This window comes from Chiloscyllium punctatum, chromosome 1, assembly GCF_047496795.1.
Source record: "Chiloscyllium punctatum isolate Juve2018m chromosome 1, sChiPun1.3, whole genome shotgun sequence".
Taxonomy (NCBI): Eukaryota; Metazoa; Chordata; class Chondrichthyes; order Orectolobiformes; family Hemiscylliidae; genus Chiloscyllium; species Chiloscyllium punctatum.
This window is the reverse complement of record NC_092739.1, coordinates 100,353,279-100,370,941: the sequence shown is the minus strand read 5'-3', so window position 1 is coordinate 100,370,941 and position 17,663 is coordinate 100,353,279. Positions and strand designations below refer to the sequence as shown.

The 17,663-nt window shown below is 41.0% G+C and overlaps 1 protein-coding gene across 1 annotated transcript in view; it reads left to right on the top strand.

Moving 5' to 3' along the window:
- The window catches only part of itga1 (integrin, alpha 1), a 222,579-nt gene that overhangs the window by 19,633 nt on the left and 185,283 nt on the right, over positions 1 to 17,663 (top strand). The window contains exon 2 of the mRNA XM_072571632.1: positions 8,642 to 8,762. Coding sequence (XP_072427733.1) covers positions 8,642 to 8,762 — 121 coding nt within the window. The remainder of the gene's footprint in view (positions 1 to 8,641; positions 8,763 to 17,663) is intronic.

Below are 17,663 nucleotides of genomic sequence, written 5' to 3'. Positions count from 1 at the left end.
GCAGAGTTAACATTTCGAGTCCACTGACCTTTCCTCAGAACTGATAGTAGCTAGGAAAAGGTGGGTATATATGCTAAAGACTGGAGATAGACGAAGAGAAAGGATCAGTGGAGAACAACAGTTAAACAGACACAGGAATAGGTAACAGTATGCCAGGGAGAAAGAACAGCTGACAATCAGGACCAGAAATAGGTGAAAACAGTTGGCTGGGACAAATAATGTGCCCTCATTCCTGAAGAAGGGCACACTTTCCTCATTCCTTAAGAAGGGCTCATGCTCGAAACGTCGATTCTCCTGCTCCTTGGATGCTGTCTGACCTGCTGCGCTTTTCCAGCAACACATTTTCAGCTCTGATCTCCAGCATCTGCAGTCCTCACTTTCTCCTGGGACGAATAGTGTGTCCATGATTTCACATCAACTGCAGTAAGTATTCTCCACTTGCCATTCTTTACCTCAGAAAATCATTTGTTCACCTTGTAAGGGCCTTGTCTTTCTATTTTGTGTTTTAAAAACTGAGGACTGAAATGAGAAAGATCTGTATTGAAATCAATTTGGAATGGTGTCTGCCATTGAAAAACTGATAACCTGACACCTATTGCAGGCATCATGTAAATAACTGCTTGAACCAGCAGTAACTGGAGTTTAAAATGCCAATGATTTGGAGCAGAATGGGGTGCATTGATGTAGCTACTGCTGACAATATGAAGTTGATTATTCAATGGACTAGTGACCAGTTATAAATGACAGAGGCATTTTGTATGCCTACAACTGTTTAATCCTTAGGTAAATGAACAACTTAGAGCAGAGAATACGTTTCAGAGAGAGAGAGAGAGAAGTATTCAGTGCTTCATGGCTCAGGGGCTGTCCTTCTGTTCTCTGCAGTCAAAATACCATTTCATATTGCTATTTTATCTTTCACCACATTGATTGTAGGTCTATATCAGTGATAATAACTTGGGTAAATGAGAAATATGGTCCTGCATTCAGAATTTAGGAAGCCAGAAAGGAAATTTGCAAACAGAACCTCAAAGTTGTTAATTTCTGAAATACTCTTGGTATTACATACAAGTCAATATAGAAATAAAAGGGTAGAATTTAGGAAGCCATGAATGCATGGCTTGTTGAGATCATTTAGCTTTTTTTAACATTGGACCAGTGCTGGGAAATAAGTACATGTCAGAACATTTACAACTAAACAGTTCCGGGAGCAGTTTCCTTACAAGATGATTTGATAGTGCAATTAGGAAGGATTTAAACTAATTTGACAAGGGTGTGGAAATCAGGAGATACTACTGGAGAGGAGTGCAATACATACATAGAAAAGCAAATAATACTCGGATAAGAAATAGTAGGATATTTGAAAGAAAATTTGATAGAATAAAAAAGAGAGTAATAAAGTTGCAATTCAGATTACTGAGCATATATGTGAGGATGGTAAATAAGATTGTTGAGATACTGACAAGGGTGGCGAAATGGAAATATGAAGTAGTGTTAATGGAGCCCTGACTTAGAGAAGAGCAGTATTATACATTAAATCTTTTTGGATACAAGGTGTTCAGGAAAGATGGGAAAGGAAGAAAAGGAGGAGGGGGTGATGGTATTGATTAAGGAGAGTATTGTAGTTCCGGAGAGCGAACATGTCCCAGAGGGGTCAAGAACAGAATCTCATTGGCTATAGCTAAAAAAACAAAAAGGTGCAATTGCATTGTTTGTATAATCTGGAATTCCTGTCCTGGGGAGTCTTGGAAACCTCTCATCAGCCAGATGTACCCATGTCTAGGAAGCATCACCGGATGCAGAAATCTGAGCTCTGGGATTCAAAAGTTCCAACAAACCTGGTTTATGAGAATGAGGTGAATCAAGTGAAACATGTGACAGTGATTGTAATATCATAAGGGTTACAATGATGGTAGGTCAATCCTGAGCAACAATACTCAACTGGAGAACAGAGGACTACCATGGACCAAGAAGAGAGCTGGGCTGGATGGACTGGTAACAAAAGTTAATGTGGAATGAACTCTCGCTGAACAATGGGTGCCTTCAAATCAATGGGTTAGGTACACTCAATGTACATTCCTTCAAAAGAGAAATGTATCATAAATCCAGAGCTTCCTGGAAGTCAAAGGAATTATAAATTAAATTAAGATATCAGGCAGTAAATACAGTTGAAAACCAAGCAGAATGCATGAAGTTCAGAAGGGATGTCAAAAACGGAAGCATAATGTGATGTAATACTAGCAACTAACATAAAGGATAATCCTTTATAAGCACACCATTATTAAAAGATAAAAACTGGAGGAGTTAGGCTAATTAGGAACCAAAGAGGGAATGTACACATGCAAGCAAAAAGCATGGTTGAGGTGTAAAATAAATACTTTGCATTTGTCTTTACTGGAGGTTGACTAACGTGGTACCACTATTTAAGAAAGGTGGTAAGGAAAAGCCAGGGATCTATAGACCGGTGAGCCTGACGTCAGTGGCGGGCAAGTTGTTGGAGTGAATCGTGAGGGACAGGATTTATATGTATTTGGAAGGACAAGGACTGACTATGGATAGTTAGCACGGCTTTGGGTCTGGAAAATCATGTCTCACAAACTTGATTGAGTTTTCTGAAGAAGTAACAAAGAGGATTGATAAGGGCAGAGCGGTGGACATGATCTATATGAACTTCAGCAAGGCATTCAACAATGATCCCCATGGGAGATTGGGGATCTTAACAAACGCATGCTGACTCTTCCAAATTAACCCACATATTTCCAAGTGATGATTAATTCCAGCCCAAACAATTGCCAACAAAAGTTTCCCCCAAATTGAAATTAAACTGCCTGGTTCGTAATTGCTGGGTTGATCTTTACAAACATTTTTTGAACAAGGGTTAAATGGTTGCAATTCTCCAATCAACCAATAGCACCTATGAATCCAGAAAAAAATAAAATAAATTCATAACAGTCATAGAGATCTTATGGAATACAGGGAGAACTAGCCAGTTGGATACAAAACTGGCTCGAAGGTAGAAAACAGAGGTGGTGGTGAAAGGTTGCTTTTCAAACCGGAGGCCTGTGACCACAAGGATCGGTGCTGAGGCCACAACTTTTTGTCATTTATATAAATGATTTGGATGTGAGCATAAGAGTTTTAGCTGATATGTTTGCAGATGACATAAAAATTGGAGGTGTAGTGGACAGTGGATACCTCAGATTACAACTAGATCTTGATCAGATGGGCCAATGGGCTGAGGAGTGGAAGATGGAGTTTAAGTTAAATAAACGGGAGGTGCTGCATATTGGAAAAGCAAACGATAGTAGGACTCATACAGTTAATGGTAAGGTCCTAGGGACTTTGCTGAACAAAGAGATCTTGGAGGGCAGGTTCATAGCTCCTTGAAAATAGAGTTGCAGGTAGATAGGATAGTGAAGAAGACATTTGGTATGCTTTCCTTTATTGGTCAGTGCGTTGAGTATAGGAGTTGGGAGGTCATGTTGCGGCTGTACAGGACATTGATTAGGCCACTTTTGGAATATTGTGTGCAATTCTGGTCTCCTTCCTATTAGAAGGATGTTGTGAAACCTGAAAGGTTTCAGAAAAGATTTACAAGGATGTTGCCAGGGTTGGAGGATTGAGCTACAGGGAGAGGCTGAATAGGCTGGGACCTTTTTCCCTGGGGAGTCGGAAGCTGAGGGGTGACCTTATGGAGGTTTACAAATACTGAGGGGCATGGGTAGGGTAAATAGACAAAGTCTCTTTCCTGGATTGGGGGAGTCCAGAACTAGAGGGCATAAGTTTAGGGTGAGAGGGGAAAGATATAAAAGAGACCTAAGGGCAACTTTTTCATGCAGAGGGTGGTACATGTATGGAATGAGCTGCCAGAGGAAGTGGTGGAGGCTGGTACAATTACAACATTTAAAAGGCATCTGGATGGGTACATGACTAGGAAGGGTTTGGAGGGATATGGACCAACTGCTGGCAAATGGGACTAGGTTAGGTTAGGATATCTCATCAGCATAGACGGGTTGGACTGAATGGTCTGTTTCCGTGCTATACATCTCTATGACTGTTATGACTCTGGATTCATAGGTTTCATTGGATGATTGGAGAATTGCAAGCATTTAACCCTTGTTCAAAAAGTGGTTGTAAAGATTAACCCAGTAATTCCAAACCAGGCAGTTTAACTTCAGTTTGGGGGAAACATTTGTTGTTAATTGTTTGGGCTGGAAGTAAGCGTCACCTGGAAATATGTGGGTTGATTTGGAAGAGTCAGCATACATTTGTTCAGGGAAGATCATGCCTATCCAATTTCAGGGGTGTTTTTGAAGAGGTCACAGAGTAGATTGATGGAGGAAAGATGATTGATGTCATGTACACAATCTTCCAAAGGTGTTCAATGCAGTGCCATACAGCAGACTTGTGAGGAAAATTATATGTCATGGAATAAAAAGGACAGTTCCAACATGGATACTAAATTGGCTAAGTTATAGGAAACAAAGAGGAATGGTCAATTGGCACTTTTCAGAGTGGAGTGGAGTTCTCCAGCGATGGGTTTAAGGATCTTTGCTTTTATATATATCTTGGTGTTCATGGGACAATTTTGATGTTTGCAATGACACCAAACCTTGAAGGGTTGTAAAGTGCCGAGGACATTTTCGAACTTCAAAGGGCATTGATGGAATGGTGGAATGGGCAGATTGGTGCAGGTGAAGTTCAGCGCATTGAAGCGAGAGGTGATACAGTTCAGTGCAAAGAACGTAGAGAGACTGTATAAAATAAAGGGTACTATTCTAAAAATGGTTCAGGTAAAGTGACAGCATTGAGGCATTGTCACTCAGCTAATAATCCAGAGATCTAGGGAATGTACTGTGGATCCAAATTCAAATCCCACTCTAGCAGGTGGTGAAATTTGAATTCGATAAAATCTTCTGTCTCTTAACGGTGATCGTTAAGTCATTATCAATTGTTGTAACACACATATCCATTTCACTCATGACCTTTAGGGAAGAAAAACTGCCATTCTACATTTGAAATGATCCTGTTTCACTTTGATGTTAGAAAAGCTTTGAGAAATCTTAAGTGGAATTTTCCCCAAACATTGAACAAAGTAGGAAAGTTGACAAAATCATATGAGATCAGAAGTGAGGAGTTCCTTGACTTCAAGAGCAAAATATTGTTCAACCAAGTATTGAATGGCAAAATGAAATTCTCACTAGTGAGCATCAAAATGCCAATTTTCATGCATTAACATCCTCATTATGATATCTTGTCACCTAATTGATATGCAGTTTCCCATTCTCCTACTCATCCGATAGAAACCAGATGGACGACAATTCTTGACATGGAAAGTCAGAGCAGTAACCTGTGATTCCGGTTCATCTGCCCCTCTGGATCTCAAGCATTCATCAGTATCTTACATCACACTCTATCCCAGGCAGCAGAACCTCTAGGTTCTTGTCAGCACATGAGGGTGTCAATTACTCCCTGTCCAACATGTCCAGGAGAAGGGAAACAAACTGTGCAGGGCAGCTGTGGACAGCCATCATATGACGGAATACTCGTTTGGGCTTTAAAGATGGTGCCACCCCTCAGAATACTGGCAGTTCCTGGCTGCGGCCAATACTTCTGCCAATGGTGAACGGGAAAATATAACAGGTAGTGTACTGTAGGAACATAGTACATAGCTAATACGGTGAGTTTGGGAAGGTAGCATGAGAAAACCCGTTCAGGGTCACAGAGAGAAATCCTCCATGAAACTCACTGGAAATGATATTTAGTTCATGACTCAGGACACTTGGGAAAAGTGCATCAGGGAAAAGGGTCAGTTCTGAAGAACAGTCACTGAGACTGAAATGTTAATTATGCTTCCTCTGCGCAGATGCTGCCTGAGCTGATGAATTTTTCCAGAATTTCTGATTTTGTTTCTATTTTCCAGCATTCACATTTCTTTGTTTTTCTTTTGAGAAGATTTTGGTGATTAAAGAAAGCCAGCATGGACTTATTAATGACAAATTGTGCATAACTAACTTTAATGTGGAAACATAGCCAGTAAATGAGAGTAATGCTATTGAAATTGTGCACATGCACCTCCAAAACACAATTGGTAAAATACCACATAACATTTGTGAGCAAAGTTAGAGCTGATTGAATGAGAAGAATAAGAGCAACATTATGATGAAATTGGTTGACTGGTAAGAAACAGAAATTAATGGCCAGTGGTAGTTTTACACTGGAATAAGGTTTGTAGAAGTATTAAGAACCCTGCTTTTTGTAATTTGAATTAATGACTTAGATCTTTGTTTAGGATACAATTTCAAAACTTAATGACAACATAAAACTTGGAAATACTGTGCACTATAAGAAGGGTGATGTAGAACTTCAAAACTGCATCGACAAATTGGTGTAAGTTGCAGATGATATTCAATGTAGAGAAGTGTGAGATGAATTATTAGGAAGATTATGGAGAGCCAATATAAAGTAAAGGGTAGAGCTCTAAATGAGGTACAATGGTAGAGAGAAGCAAATGGGATTGTGATTGTTATAAATTAAGGTATTAAATACAAAAGGATGGAAGTTATATTAAACATACATAAATCACAAGGTTGGCCTTAACTGCATTCTGGGTACACTTCAGTGAGGAAAAATTCTGAAAAGATTTGCAAGAGTGATTCCAGGGAACAGAACCCTCACTCATGTGGACGGATTGAAGAAATTGAGACTGTTTTCCTTGGAGAAGAGACATTAAGAGTAGTTTTGGTATAGGCATTAAAAGCTATGAGGGTCTGAACAGAGTAGAAGAGGTGAAATAGAGTCATAGAATCATAGAGATGTACAGCATGGAAACAGACCCTTTGTTCCAACCCATCAATGCCGACCAGATATCCCAACCCACCCGGTCCATATCCCTCCAAACCCTTCCTATTCATATACCCATCCAAATGCCTTTTAAATGTTACAATTGTACCAGCCTCCAGCACTTCCTCTGGCAGCTCATTCCATACATATACCACCCTCTGTGTGAAAAGTTGCCCCATAGGTCTCTTTTATATCTTTCCCCTCTCACCCTAATGGTTCCAATTTGTGGAGGTATCATATATCTGAGGACGGATATATCAGGTAGTTGTAAAATAAAGCATTGGTACTGTGTGGCGAAACTTCTTATGCTGTGAGTGATAAAGGGAGTAATTTGATGTGGAGAACAATGGGGAGCCTTTCAATGGGACTGGCACTTGTTAATGTTGGGGCCTTCTGTTGGGCAGAGTTTGTCAATCTGGAAGGATCAGCCCACCTCCAAGCCCAAGCCTGACCCAACTCTGAGTCCAGAATTCCATGGTTCCCCTCTTTCCACCTCTGCTATCAACATCAGAAAGAGGCCTTAATTGGTGACTTCTAAGCCTCGTAAGCAGGCAGCCAGTCTTAACCTTCTCACCTTCTCTGCTCCTGATGTAGTGCAAATTGCAGAGAGCTCTCTATGCTTCCTGCTCCCTCCCTCTAGTCCCCACTCCATCCTGGCTCCCAGGACTGTGGACACAGTCATTAAATTCTACCCATTGATTTAGCATAAAAGATTAACACCACATGACATAGAATCAGAAGCAGGCCATTCAGCCCAATGAGTCTGCTCTGCCATTCAGTCAAATCATGGCTGATCTGATTATCCTTAATTCAACTTTGCTGCCCTTTCCCCATAAGCCTTGATACCCTTACGGATTAAAATCTGTCTCTCTCAGCATTGAATATCCAGTAATCCATCCTTGACAGCCTTCTGCAGTAGAGTGCTACAGATTCACAACCATCTGAGAGAAGAAATTCCTCCTCAGCTCTGTCTTAAATGGGAAGTCCTTTCAATTGAGAAGGCCCTCTGGATGCTAGACTCTCAGACGGGGAAAACAACCTCTCCACATCTTCCTTGTCAAGTTCTCTGAGAAACGTGTACGTTTCAATAAGGTCACTTCTAATTTGCCTGAACCTCAATGAGGACCAAACAGGCCTAACGTATTCAACCTCTCCTTCCAAAACAGTCTATCCAAGGATACCATTCTGGGAATAATAATTTTTACATCTTTTATTCAAATGCAAAGCATCTCCATATACTTGACCTCCAACTGCTTCAAGCACAATTTCCTTATTTTATAACTCCAGAAATGAAAAGGCTAATTATTTGAGAACTGTCTGTTTTCAGCTGGCAAGACCTCAAGTCAGGCTCTGAGTGCTCTTTGGGAATGTTCTAATCAAGATATTTGATGCTAGAAAGGATTAGTTATGATATATTGTAGAACCTCTGTATTTTAGCAGATGAAGGCTGAAAAACAGACAGCTTCGAGCTTTCAGAATGGACTCTGGTGCCTGGAGTGGTTTGACTCTGGAGTGGTCTGCTTTCCAATGGAATAGTAGGATAGTTGTCACTGATGTACACTAACCAGTCATACAGCCTGGCTCACCCATAACAGATGCTTCAATCCTAAGGATTTGGGGAAAGGTCTTTCATTCTTCCATTTCATCCTTCCATTTAGACCAATCCTCCAGGCCCATTGATTTGGCCTCCACTACGCTGCATTTAATTTTGCCATGTTTCTGTACACTTAACTAAAGTATAAATAATTTGCAATGTTTTCTCTTCTACATGGATTTATTTTATTGTTTTCTTTCCCTATAGGTATATTGCAACTGGCCAGATCATTTAATGTTGATGTGAAAAATCCTTTGGTATTTACTGGTTCCCAAGAAGATATGTTTGGATATACTGTTAAGCAGTTTGAAAATGATGAAGGGAAATGGTAAGCAGTGCTTGCTTTTTAACAATTTTAGAATCTATTCTACTTTTGAAAAAATAGAGGTTCCAAACATTGGCACTGTCTGAAGTAATGGGGAGATAGGCACAATAACATGCGCTTAACCAACAGCACCCACCTGTAGTGGCATTGTATAGGTATACTGACCTGCCTGGATAACGTGGTCATCTCTTTCACATAACTTTCTGGTGCTTTAAGTACTTCATGACACTCCAGGAGTCACTGAGCAAGATACCAGTCGCCATATGCACGATATAAGGAATTCATTCATGAGTCATTTCAGTGCATCAGACACCCACCATTGTATTACTAGTCCAAGGCATATTAAAATGGCAATGTGCTGCATCTTTCAAAAATTATTCTTTCACATAACATAGAAGTCACTGTTTGGATGATAATTTGTTGCCCATCACTAATTACCTTTGAGAATTTGGCATTGAGAGACCCTCTGAACTGCTGCTGTCTATTGGGTGCGAGGTAAACCCAATGCTGTCAGAAAGGGATTACTGCAATATTGATCCAGTCACAAGAACAAAAATAAAATTCCAAGTTACAGGAGTGTACACTTTGGAGAGAAACTTGAAGCTGGTGATGCTCTCATACATTTGCGGCCCTTGTCTTTTTACTGCATGGACTGAATTATTTGCAATGCATATTTTTCATGTTGTCTCATACAACTGATGGTTTGAAATATTGTAGTACTGTACCAAAACATTGCACACTTGATGACTGCATGCCCTTTCTTCCCCTCTGCGGTGTCAGTAATTTTGTTTTATCCCTGCCTATGTGAAAGAAAACATCTGTCAGATACTGTTGACGCGTAATTAATACGTCCTGTTGTTTTGTCTCTGATCCACAGATAATCAAACAAGACTTAAATTTTAATTAACACCTCTTTAAAATACATAGCAAACTTGGCATGTTAAGAAGAAAACACGTGGAAGAAATAATTACTTACCACCCCTATCCTATGCTGTAATTATTACACAACCCAATGAGCAGTCTGCATTTTTATTTGATTTTTCATTCTTTCATTAAAGCTGAAGGCTTGTTGTGCAAAATAACATTCAATGTCTACAAGATACTCCCCACAAAAGAAGCACTTTATAAAAAAGTAGACTACAAATTTGAGAGAAGGGACAGGGTGTGGGGGTTGCTAAGGAGTGAAGATACAAAGGAGGAAACAAAATCGGCGTCAGGTTTTAAAATAAAGCTATTGATAAGGCAATCGCTGCTCACCATTATTGCTACTTAAATTGAACTGTATAATCAAACATCTACACATGTGCAATTAAATGTGGGAGAGAAATGTGTAGGGTGCCATAGAAGACAGTATTGCAGTCCTCACCAATAGTCCCGATACTGAAATGAATCAAACAGCACAACTCTGTGACAATTGCTTATTTATATTGAGTTTAAAAAGCCTGGTAAAGTTAAAGATGGTCCATTCAGAACAAAATGTGTATTTAATGGTGTGCTAAAAGATGACAACTGCTGAGCAACTTCTCTATTCTGGAAATTTGACTTGACAAATATGATGCATCATTTCCTCAGAAGAATGTGGGTGTTGAAAATTTAAAATATTCCTATTTTTCTGTACATCTCTTCTTTCCTTAATCCCACCTGAATTTCCCAATCTTTATTTCACAACCTTAATTTATTTAGCCGATTTATGCATTCTACTTTATCCTTCCTGGTTTGATTCGATTTGATTTCAGGCACAGAGATACAGTGATAAATGTTGTTTTGTGTGCTATGCAGGCAGATTGTACCATATAAAGTGCATCAGGGTAGCAGAACAGAGTGCAGAATGTAGTGTTCCAGCTACAGAGAAGGTGCAGAGGGAGTTAATGGAAGCAACAGGGTCTTTTGTCTGTTGACAGGACAGTCAGTAAAAGGCCAACATCATCTCCTTATGGAAGGCTTGCCATATGAAATGTCACTCAGGCTCTTAAACAGCCAGCAACAGGGCTTTAGCTGCCCCCATGCAGAAGGTCTGGTGCTGTTCTGGTTGCACACTATAGGAAGGAGATGTAGGCTTTGTTAAAAACCACACAACACCAGGTTATAATCCAACAGGTTTACTTGGAAATACTAGCTTTCAGAGTGCTGCTCCTTCATCAGCTGTGGAGCAGGACTATAAGACATAGATTTTATAGTAAAAGATTACAGTGTCATGCAACTGAAATGATATATTGAACAAACCTAGTTTGCTGTTAAGTCTTACATCTTTTAGAATGGGTTGCAAGTTGCACTAATGTGTATTAATGAGTATTGTGTGCAGTTCTGGTCTCCAAATTTGAGGAAGGACATTCTGGCTATTGAGGGAGTGCAGCATAGGTTCACGAGGTCAATTCCTGGAATGGCGGGACTACCTTACACTGAAAGACTGGAGCGACTGGGCTTGTATACCCTTGAGTTTAGAAGACTGAGAGGGGATCTGATTGAGACATATAAGATTATTAAAGGATTGGACACTCTGGAGGCAGGAAACATGTTTCCGCTGATGAGTGAGTGCTGAACCAGAGGACACAGCTTTAAAATACGGGGTAGACCATTTAGGACAGAGATGAGGAGAAACCTCTTCACCCAGAGAGTGGTGGCTGTGTGGAATGCTCTGCCCCAGAGGGCAGTGGAGACCCAGTGTCTGGATTCACTTAAGAAAGAGTTGGATAGAGCTCTCAAGGATAGTGGAATCAAGGGTTATGGAGATAAGGCAGGAACAGAATACTGATTAAGGATGATCAGCCATGATCATATTAACTGGTGGTGCAGGCTCGAAGGGCAGAATGGCCTACTCCTGCACCTATTGTCTATTGTCTATTGTATATCCCAGAACTTATTTTAAGACACATTCACAAGATAACTTTAGGTTTCATAAAATAAAGTGACATCTCAGCTCAGACAATGCATTAAAGGTGTGAGGTTAGAGTCTGTCTGTATCCCAGTCTTGAGTCAGGCTGGTTCTATTTCCAAAGTATAATTTACAAAATATTACATGGATTGCCTGCCTGCAGATTATGCACTTTTTAAGAAAAATGGAATGATTCTGCAAATATAATTCTGCAAATGCAAATTCACCTCACAGACTTACATGTGTGTGTGGATGCATGAGAGAGAGAGTGTGAGTGTGTGCATGGGAGTGTGAGTGCACATGAGAGAGTGTGTGTTCACGTGTGTGCATGCTTAGTAAAGTGTGTGTTTAAGTGTGATGGAATATAAGCCTGTGAGAAGGTGTATACGTGGCTGTGAGTGTGGGCGGTGTATGTGTGTGTGTATATGAGACCGAGTATGTGTATGAGAGAGGGCCTGCATAAGTATGAGTGTCTATTGTAGTGTGGCATGAACCCAAGGTCCCAGTTGAGGCCATCCCCATGGGTACCAAACTTGGCTATTAGCCTCTGCTCAGGCACTCTGTGTTGTTGCGTATCCCAAAGTCTGCCTTGGAGGATGGTCACCTGAAGACCTGAAGCTGAATGTCCCTGACTGGGAGGGAACACTCTTGTCTGGCGATTGTTTGATGTGTCCATTCATCCGTATTCATAACGTCTGCCTCATCTCACCAATGTGCCATGCTTCGGGGCATCCTTGCCTGTAACATATGAGATAAACAACGCTGGCCGAGTCATATGAATACCTGTTGCATACACAGGTAATGATTGTATCCATGTCAACACTCTGACATGTCTTGCAGAGGTTGCCAAGACAGGGTTGTACAGTGTTGTGGTCAATGTTGTCCTGAAGGCTGCGCAGTTTGCTGCGAACAATGGTCTGTTTACGGTTTGGTGGTTATTTAAAGTCAAGAAATGGAGGCGTAGGGAAGGTCATGGTGGCTTTGGACAGGGTGCAAACAAGGTTCACTAGATTGTCAACTGAATTGGAGAGTATTAGCCAGAAGGAGAGGTTGGACAAACTTGGATTGTTTGCACTAGAGCGAAGGAGGCTGAGGGGTGACCTGATAGAAATATGTAAAGTTATGGGAGATCTGGTTGGGTGGGGATAGTTGGTGTCTTTTTCCCAAGGTAGAAATGTCAAATACTATGGGCATAGGTTTAAGGTGAGAGTGGAAAAGTTTAAAGATGATGTGCGAGACAATTCTTTTTACGCAGTGGGTGGTAGGTACCCAGAATGTGCAACCAAGGAAAGTTTGATTTGATTTATTATTGTCAAATGTACCTAGGTACAGTGAAAAGTTTGTTTTACATACAGTACAGGCAGATCATACCATACGAAGTACGTTAGGGTAATCGAACAGAGCGAGGAATAAAATACTACAACAGCAAAGAACGTGCACAAAGAGCAAGATCAATATGAAATCTGAGAGGTTCATTCAGAAGTCTAATAACGACGGGGAAGAAACTGTCCTTGAATCTTTTGGTACATGTGTTTAAGCTTTTGTATCTTCTGCCTTATGGAAGAAGTTGGAAGAGATTATAACCGGAATGGGAGGGGTCTTTGACTATGTTGACTGCCTTCCCGAGGCAATGAGAAGTGTAGATGGAGTCAATGGATGGAAGGTTGGCTTGCATGACGGACTGAGCTGTGCTTACAACTCTCTGTCGTTTCTTATGGTCCTGGGCGGAGCAGTTGCCCATACTAGTGCATGATGCATCCAGATAGCAGGATTCCTATGGTGCATCATACCTTAGTATTGCAAGTGCCAAGGGAATAGTGGCCATTGGTTGTTATGTAAAACTGTCCATGTTCCCATTCCATCTGACTAAATGCCCTTGTCACCAAACACGCCAGTAGAGGGCATTGAATTACCCTGTGTGTATCATTGAAGAGCCTTATTTGTTGTATTATCAGTAATGACAATTCCAAAAGATGCCATTGTGAATTAGACACTGGATTATACTCCAAAAATGGCAAAATAACATGGACAGCTGTCATTGAGGTGAATAATTAGATTACATTACATTACAGTGTGGAAACAGGCCCTTCGGCCCAACAAGTCCACACCGACCCACCACCCACCCATACCCCTACATTTACCCCTTACCTAACACTACGGGCAATTTAGCATGGCCAATTCACCTAACCTGCACATCTTTGGACTGTGGGAGGAAACGGAGCACCCGGAGGAAACCCACGCAGACAACGTGCAAACTCCACAAAGTCAGTCACCTGAGGCGGGAGTTGAACCCGGGTCTCTGGCGCTGCGAGGCAGCAGTGCTGACCACTGTGCCACCGTGCCACGCAGGTTCTTCATTGCTGACTGAAAACCGGTCCTGTGGAGATTTTGAAAGCATGGAAGAAGTCAGTAAAGTAGGGAAATTTTGTGTGAACATTTGGGGGACAAGAATACAGCTATTGAAGGATGAAAAACAGAAAAAAAGTGGTGAAGACATCATATTTCTGTGTGGTATTGAGGCCCCCCAGAAAAACTGGAGTCAATGGGTATCAGGGGGAAAATTCTACACTGGGTGGAATCATACTTGGCACATGGGAAGCTGCTTGTGGTTGTTGGAGGTCAATCATCTCAGCTCCATTACATGTCTTGCAGGAGTTCCTTGGGCCAGTGTCTTAGGGCCAATCCCCTTCAGCTGCTTCATCAATGACCCTCCCTCCATCATTAGGTTAGAAGTGAGGATATTCACTGATGATTGCACAATGTTTAGCATCATTCATGACTCCTCAGATACTGAAGTAGTCCATGTTCAAATGTTGCAAACCTGGGCAATATACAGGCTTGGGCTGACAAGTGGCATATGGCATTCATGTCACACAAATGACCATCTCCAATGAGGGAGAACCTACTCATCATCCCTTGACATTCAATGGTGTTACTATCACTGAATGCCCTCCTGTCAATATCCTGTGGGTCACAATTGATCAAAAACTCAACTGGACTTGGCATATAAACACAATGGCTACAAGAGCAGGTCAGAGGCTAGGAATACTGCAGTGAGTAACTCATCTCCCGACTCCACAAAACCTGTCCATCATCTACAAGGCACAAATCAGGAGTGCGATTGAGTACTCCCCACTTGCCTGGATGGGTGCAATTCCAACAACACTCAAGAAGCTTGACACCATCCATGACAAACCAGCCTACTTATTTTGAACCACATCCACTTCCTACATTATTGATGCTCTGTAGCAGCAATGTCTACTATCTGCAAGATACACTGCAGAAAGTCATCAAGACTCCTCAGACTGCACCTCCCAAACCTGCAATGACTACCATCTAGAAGGGCACAGCTAACAAATAAATGGAAACATGCACCATGCACCATCCAGACTTTGAATTATATTGCTGTTCCTTCAGTGTTGCTGTGTCAAAAGTCTTGAATTTCCTCCCTAATGGCATTGTGGATCTACCTGCAAAACATAGACTGCTGCAGGTTAAGAAGGCAGCTCACCACTACTTTCTCAAGGAGAATGTGGTATGAGCAACAAATGCTGGCCCAGCTAGTGATTCCCACGTTCCATGAATGGATTAATAAAAGCTTCTGCACAAAAAAGTTGCAAACAAGGTATTGGACAATACTGCAGCTCATTAAGCTGATGTCCACCATGTAATCCATATTATTTCTTGTACTATACTTCAAGATGCACAGGACTTATGAAATAGTCCTGAAATGTAAAATTGCATGATTGTTTTAATTAGGTAAACTACAAGTCATAGTGCAAAATCACCATTGTATTTACTTATTGAGCAAAATAGTGTCCTCAAATGAGATTCAAGTGGTCTTCATTCTGACAGTGCTCTTTTTGGATCTAAACAACTTTCAAACATATCTGTTCCATTTTCTGATGACTTCATCCATTGTCACATTTTGTAGCAAGAGAGTAACACATTAATTTTGGAAGCTCAAAGTATCTGGTGGCCCAATACAGTCCCCTGATCGTCAGTGAAGTTGTTTGCTATTAGCTAAGATTGCACTCTTTAATGTTTCTTCAGTGGGGATATTGTTAATATGTTTCCATGCAAACAAAAAGCATTGTGCCTGTAATGTGTCAAATGTCATCTATTTGTTCATTGTAGCTCTTTGTGCTGGATTTTCCAGGGAGCGAAAAGCTAATGCCACTGGGCACCTTTTTTTTAATGAAATGAAAGAATGCAGTACTTCTGGAAGGAGATTCTGATCAGTGCTTCTCCAGAGATACAGAACTGTCCTACCATTCGGGTAGGACCATTTTAGTGTAGAACAGTCAGGATAGGCAAACTGTACCACCATTTTTCACAGCAGTTAGCTGCCATTCTGGCAGTACCATTCTGGCAGTGAGGAGGGGCGTAGGTTCCAGGAGGATGGGGAATGTCTTTGCAGAGCAGGGGTCAGGAAGTGGGTGATGTCGCGTCAGGGTCTGGGGGCTGCTTTTGGAATACTGCACGCAGTTCTGGTCTCTTGAAACTTGAAAGGGTTCAGCAAAGATTTACAAGGACGTTGCAGGATTGGAGGGTTTGACCTGTAGGGAGAGGTTGAATAGGCTGGGGCTATTTTCCCTGCATTAGCGGAGTCTGAGGCGTGACCTTATACAGGTTTATAAAAATACCTGAACCATCCTCTGGTTACTTCATCCATTGTCACATTTTATAGCAAAAGAGTAATAGATAACAAAGCATCTGCACCCAGTACAATCCCAATCCTCAGTGAATTTGTTTATATTTCTTTAGCTGAGATTGTATGCTGAAACCTTTCCTCAGTGGAGACATTGTTAATACAACTCCATTCAAAAAATCATATCTGTTCTTCAATCCCAGCACATATTTTAAAAATCCTGCATATTACTGTTTCCTAATCATCATCCACATCAATAAGCTTGGGGTGGAAACTAGCTCCCACATTCTAAAACATGGTGGGTTATTTCTAACTGCCTTTTGAAAACTCTATAGAGATAGGAATCAGTACATAGTTGGGAAACATGCCATTTATGAGACCAGACTCTCTCCTTGGAAATAAGTACTCTTCTGTTCTCAAATGCCAACAGAGTTCAAATCCATTATGATTCGAACATTTGTGAGAAGCCTGCAACCAGGGGCACTCAGATCAGAACGGCTACTACTTTCATCTGAAAGTCAATAACTATCCCATGGAAACAGCAAATTGCTTCCACAATGTTTAGAGCTGCATTCAGGTTCCTGTGTTTGATTGTCCAAGAGCTTTGTTTTCACCCTCATACACAATATTCAAATTCTTCTGTTACATCATGGATCTGGGACAAATTACTAGACAGTGAAAGTTTGCAGATGACACCAAAATTGGATGTATAGTGGACAGTGAAGAAGGTTATTTAAGATTACAAAAGGATCTTGATCAATTGGGTCAATGGGCTGAGGAGTGGCAGACTGAGTTTATTGAGTTATAGGGTTCTACAGCATGGAAATGTTTAATTTGGATAAAAGTGAGATATTGCATTTTGGTAAAACAAACAAAGACAGGACTTAAATAATTAATGGTACTGTTGTAGAACAGAGAGACTTCGGGGGTTCAGGTACATAATTCTTTGAAATTTGCATCACAGGTAGACAGAGTAGTTAAAAGTGCATTTAGCATGCTTGCCTTCATTGCTCAGACCTTTGAGTATAGGAATTGGGACATCATGTTGAGGTTGAACAGTACGTTAATGAGGCCTCTTCTGGATTAGTATGCAGTTCTGGATCTTATTAAGCTGGAGAGGGTTCAGAAAAGATTTACCAAGCTGTTGCCGGGAATGGAGGATTTGAGATATAAAAGTAGACTGGAAAGGCTGGGACTTTTTCACTGGAGCGTGGGAGGTTGAGGGTTGACCTTATTGACATTTATAAAATCATGAAGGACATGATAAGAGTCTTTTCTCTAGGATATGGGAGTACAAAACTACGGGGATATTTTTAAAGTGAGAGGAGAAGGATTTATAAAGGACATGAGGGGCACAGAAGGTGAACTACCAGAGAAAGTG